General features: G+C 35.1%; 1 protein-coding gene across 2 annotated transcripts in view; it reads left to right on the top strand.

Annotated features, from left to right (window-relative positions):
* Positions 1-864: 864 nt before the first annotated feature.
* LOC136851367 (uncharacterized) overlaps positions 865-3,168 on the top strand; it is a 17,613-nt gene continuing 15,309 nt past the window's right edge. Inside the window, exons 1-2 of one of the 2 annotated variants that reach the window (XM_067125420.1) lie at positions 865-1,079; positions 2,585-3,168. The exon at positions 2,585-3,168 is cut by the window's right edge and continues 23 nt beyond it. In XM_067125420.1, coding sequence (XP_066981521.1) covers positions 1,035-1,079; positions 2,585-3,168 — 629 coding nt within the window. In that variant the 5' untranslated portion in view covers positions 865-1,034. The remainder of the gene's footprint in view (positions 1,080-2,584) is intronic. The other variant, XM_067125421.1, reaches the window with a different exon arrangement.

Raw genomic sequence — 3,168 nt, 5'->3', positions numbered from 1 at the left:
TGACATAAAAGCCCTTGAATAATGTAGAATGTAAAAAGAATGAGTGACATAAAAGCCCTTGAATGATGTAGATTGTAAAAAGAATGAGTGACATGAAAGCCCTTGAATGATGTAGAATGTAAAAAGAATGAGTGACATAAAAGCCCTTGAATGATGTAGGATGTAAATGGAATGAGTGACATGAAAGCCCTTGAATGCTGTAGAATGTAAAAAGAATGAGTGACATGAAAGCCCTTGAATGATGTAAGATGTAAATAGAATGAGTGACATAAAAGCCCTTGAATGATGTTGAATGTAAATAGAATGAGAGACACAAAAGAGGAAATATAAGGGAGAAATTAAAAAATAAAGTAAATTTTTAATAATTAATAAAGCACAAATAAATTGAGGGTATGGATATAAATTAATATGATTGTCCAGTTATTATGTGATAGCATTCCTGCATAGTTACTTTTTTTTATTTAAGACATTCGACGAAGATATTAACTCCCTATAATTCTTATTTCCACAAATGGTCTGATTCTTTATTTTATTGTATATATATATATATATATATATATATATATATATATATATATATATATATATATATATATATATATATATATATATATATATATATATATATATATATATATTTAATTTCTTTTTCATTTCTTTTCCTGCCCACAAACCTCTTTAATTTTCGCTCACTTTTTCTTTCTTTTATGAATAATCTTTCCTGTTATGGTTTGCTTTCCAAGGCCATTTCAGATAATAATGATCATAATATTGCTGATGCTGACATCATTAGCACATTTAGTCATCAAACATGAGAGGGTAAGTAAAAAAAAATATATACATGCAATCTTTTGCCAAAATTTTAGATATTCAGCAGTTTGACCTCTGTGTACAAAAGCATCAACAAAGTTTGCCGTTAAGGCACGTTCGCTTAGGGACACGAAATATGCAAAACATTAATGAACAGTTTTGGAGGACACCGAGTGGTATCTGTTAAGTTTTTAGAAGGGTCTCTTTTGGATTAGTAAAGTACAATGGTATCGTTCATCCTTCTGAGTCTGTTGCTGCAAATGTTCACCGTGAGTACACCAACCATTTATATTTCTTTCAGGGAAAAATGTTTTCTATTCTGGCCGAAAAAAATACGCTCAAAATACTTAAAGAGTGACAGATGATATAACAACATTTGCTGAATGAAATGGTGTGCCAAATACATAAAATAAATACTTGAAGTCATAAACTTTTACAGAAAGTAGGAACTGTACATATGAAAAGAAGTCATAGACTTTTATGGGAAGTGACAAGAAGTCTTATGGGAAACAGAAATTGTACATATGGCAAGACGTCACAGACTTCTATGGAAAGTAGAACTGTACACATGACTAGAAGTCTCGTGGAAATTAGTAACTGTACATATGACAAGAAGTCATAGACTTCTATGGAAAGTAGAATTGTACACATGACAAGAAGTCTTATGGGAAGCAGGAATTGTACATATGACAAGAAGCCATAGACTTCAATGGAAAGTAGAATTGTACACGTGACAAGAAGTCTTATGGGGAGTAGGAACTGTACATGTGACAAGAAAATTTAGACTTTATGGCAAGTAGGAATTGTACATATGAAAAGAAGCCATAGACTTCTTTGTGAAGTAGGAATTCCACATATGACAAGAAGTCATAGATTTTTATGGGAGGGAGGAACTGTACAATATGACAAAAGCACTCAGCGAAGGCCGAACTCAGATGAACCAGCCATCCAGACTTCCTTAGCTTAACCAGCAAAGAAATATGAGGTTAACATGAGTTAGTCTCTGAAAAAATTCCTAACTTTATGACAGGCTCGTCAATAGAAATTAATGAATATATAGAATTAAGATTCTTATGTCCGATATGGTGACGCAAGGCAATCAACAATCAATCAAATAGTCAAGCAGTCTCACTTTTGTTGTCATTTTCCAGTTCCCTAGTTTTCTATCACATAAATATCTTTCGGAAAAAATTTTGCAAATAAAATAAGGAACGAATTCCAGGTGTATTTTGCTAGTAATAGACTGCAGAGACTTTGTATTTCAAGCGCATGAACACTTGCCTGACTTAGGGAACTGATCACCATTTCTTCAAGATGATGGTTTCTTGAATTGTTTGAGGTTGCACACGAAATCTTTCACTTGTTTTCTTCTGACTGGGGCTGGAAAAGTCCACTTTGTTGTAAGTCCCATTCATCTGTAAGTGAAATAAAATGAAGTAATGTACATGTTGTCCAATTAAGTCTCATTCACTTTGCATTAGAAACTCGTCTCACGAACTGATGAACTGCCTTTGTTCGAAATGTACTTTTGGTTAAGTCAAGAAAATGCAAAGACCTCATTTTACCTCTCAAAGACACCAGTGTTGTTAAATTAACCGTAATTAGTATTTCTTAACTAAAATATACATCAATATCCACTAAAGGCTAATGATATGGAGATACCACTTAATTAATAATTTTATTATGACTATTAAGATTTAATGCTTTATGATAAATACGGTAAAATTGCCTTATTGCACAGAGTTTGAGGTTGAAAATTAATACCTCTTTCCAGGTAAAGGTGGCCTCAGGGGAGGACAACAAACCAAACAACCCAATCCTGACTTTGTCAAACAACGTAAACAACCCAATCCTGACATCATCAACCGACGTAAACGACCTGATCCACAATTCATCAACGGACATAAACGACCCAGTCCTGACTTTTATTACCGAGGTACCAATCCTGAATTCGTCCACTGAAGTAAACGACTCAATCCCGATTTTTGTAATCGGCGAACACGACCCAAACCTGACTTTGTTATCCGACGAATCCACCACTCTTCGTCCTGACATTATTGAGGAAACGTCTGTCGGGAATGACGGAAGCACCTTACTCGCAAGCACCTTACGTGAAAGCACAGTGCCTGCAGCATCTCAAGGTGAAGATGGAGAACGCAAGGAATTCTGGACGGAAGGCAGGAAGTGGAAGTATTTGGAAGACGACAGCTCGACCGACGATGGTTACTACGTCCTCGATAAGATGGCGATGATTGCGAAATATTACGAGATGCTTTTCTTGGGGAAGAAGCCGGAGAAAAAGTCGAAAACCGACCCGTTTCTGTGGCCGGAGGACATTTACACCAGGAAGCCTCTCGT

Source organism: Macrobrachium rosenbergii, chromosome 23 (genome assembly GCF_040412425.1).
Source record: "Macrobrachium rosenbergii isolate ZJJX-2024 chromosome 23, ASM4041242v1, whole genome shotgun sequence".
NCBI classification, from domain to species: Eukaryota; Metazoa; Arthropoda; class Malacostraca; order Decapoda; family Palaemonidae; genus Macrobrachium; species Macrobrachium rosenbergii.
The sequence above is the reverse complement of the archived record's forward strand: the minus strand, read 5'-3'. Positions and strand labels throughout refer to the sequence as shown.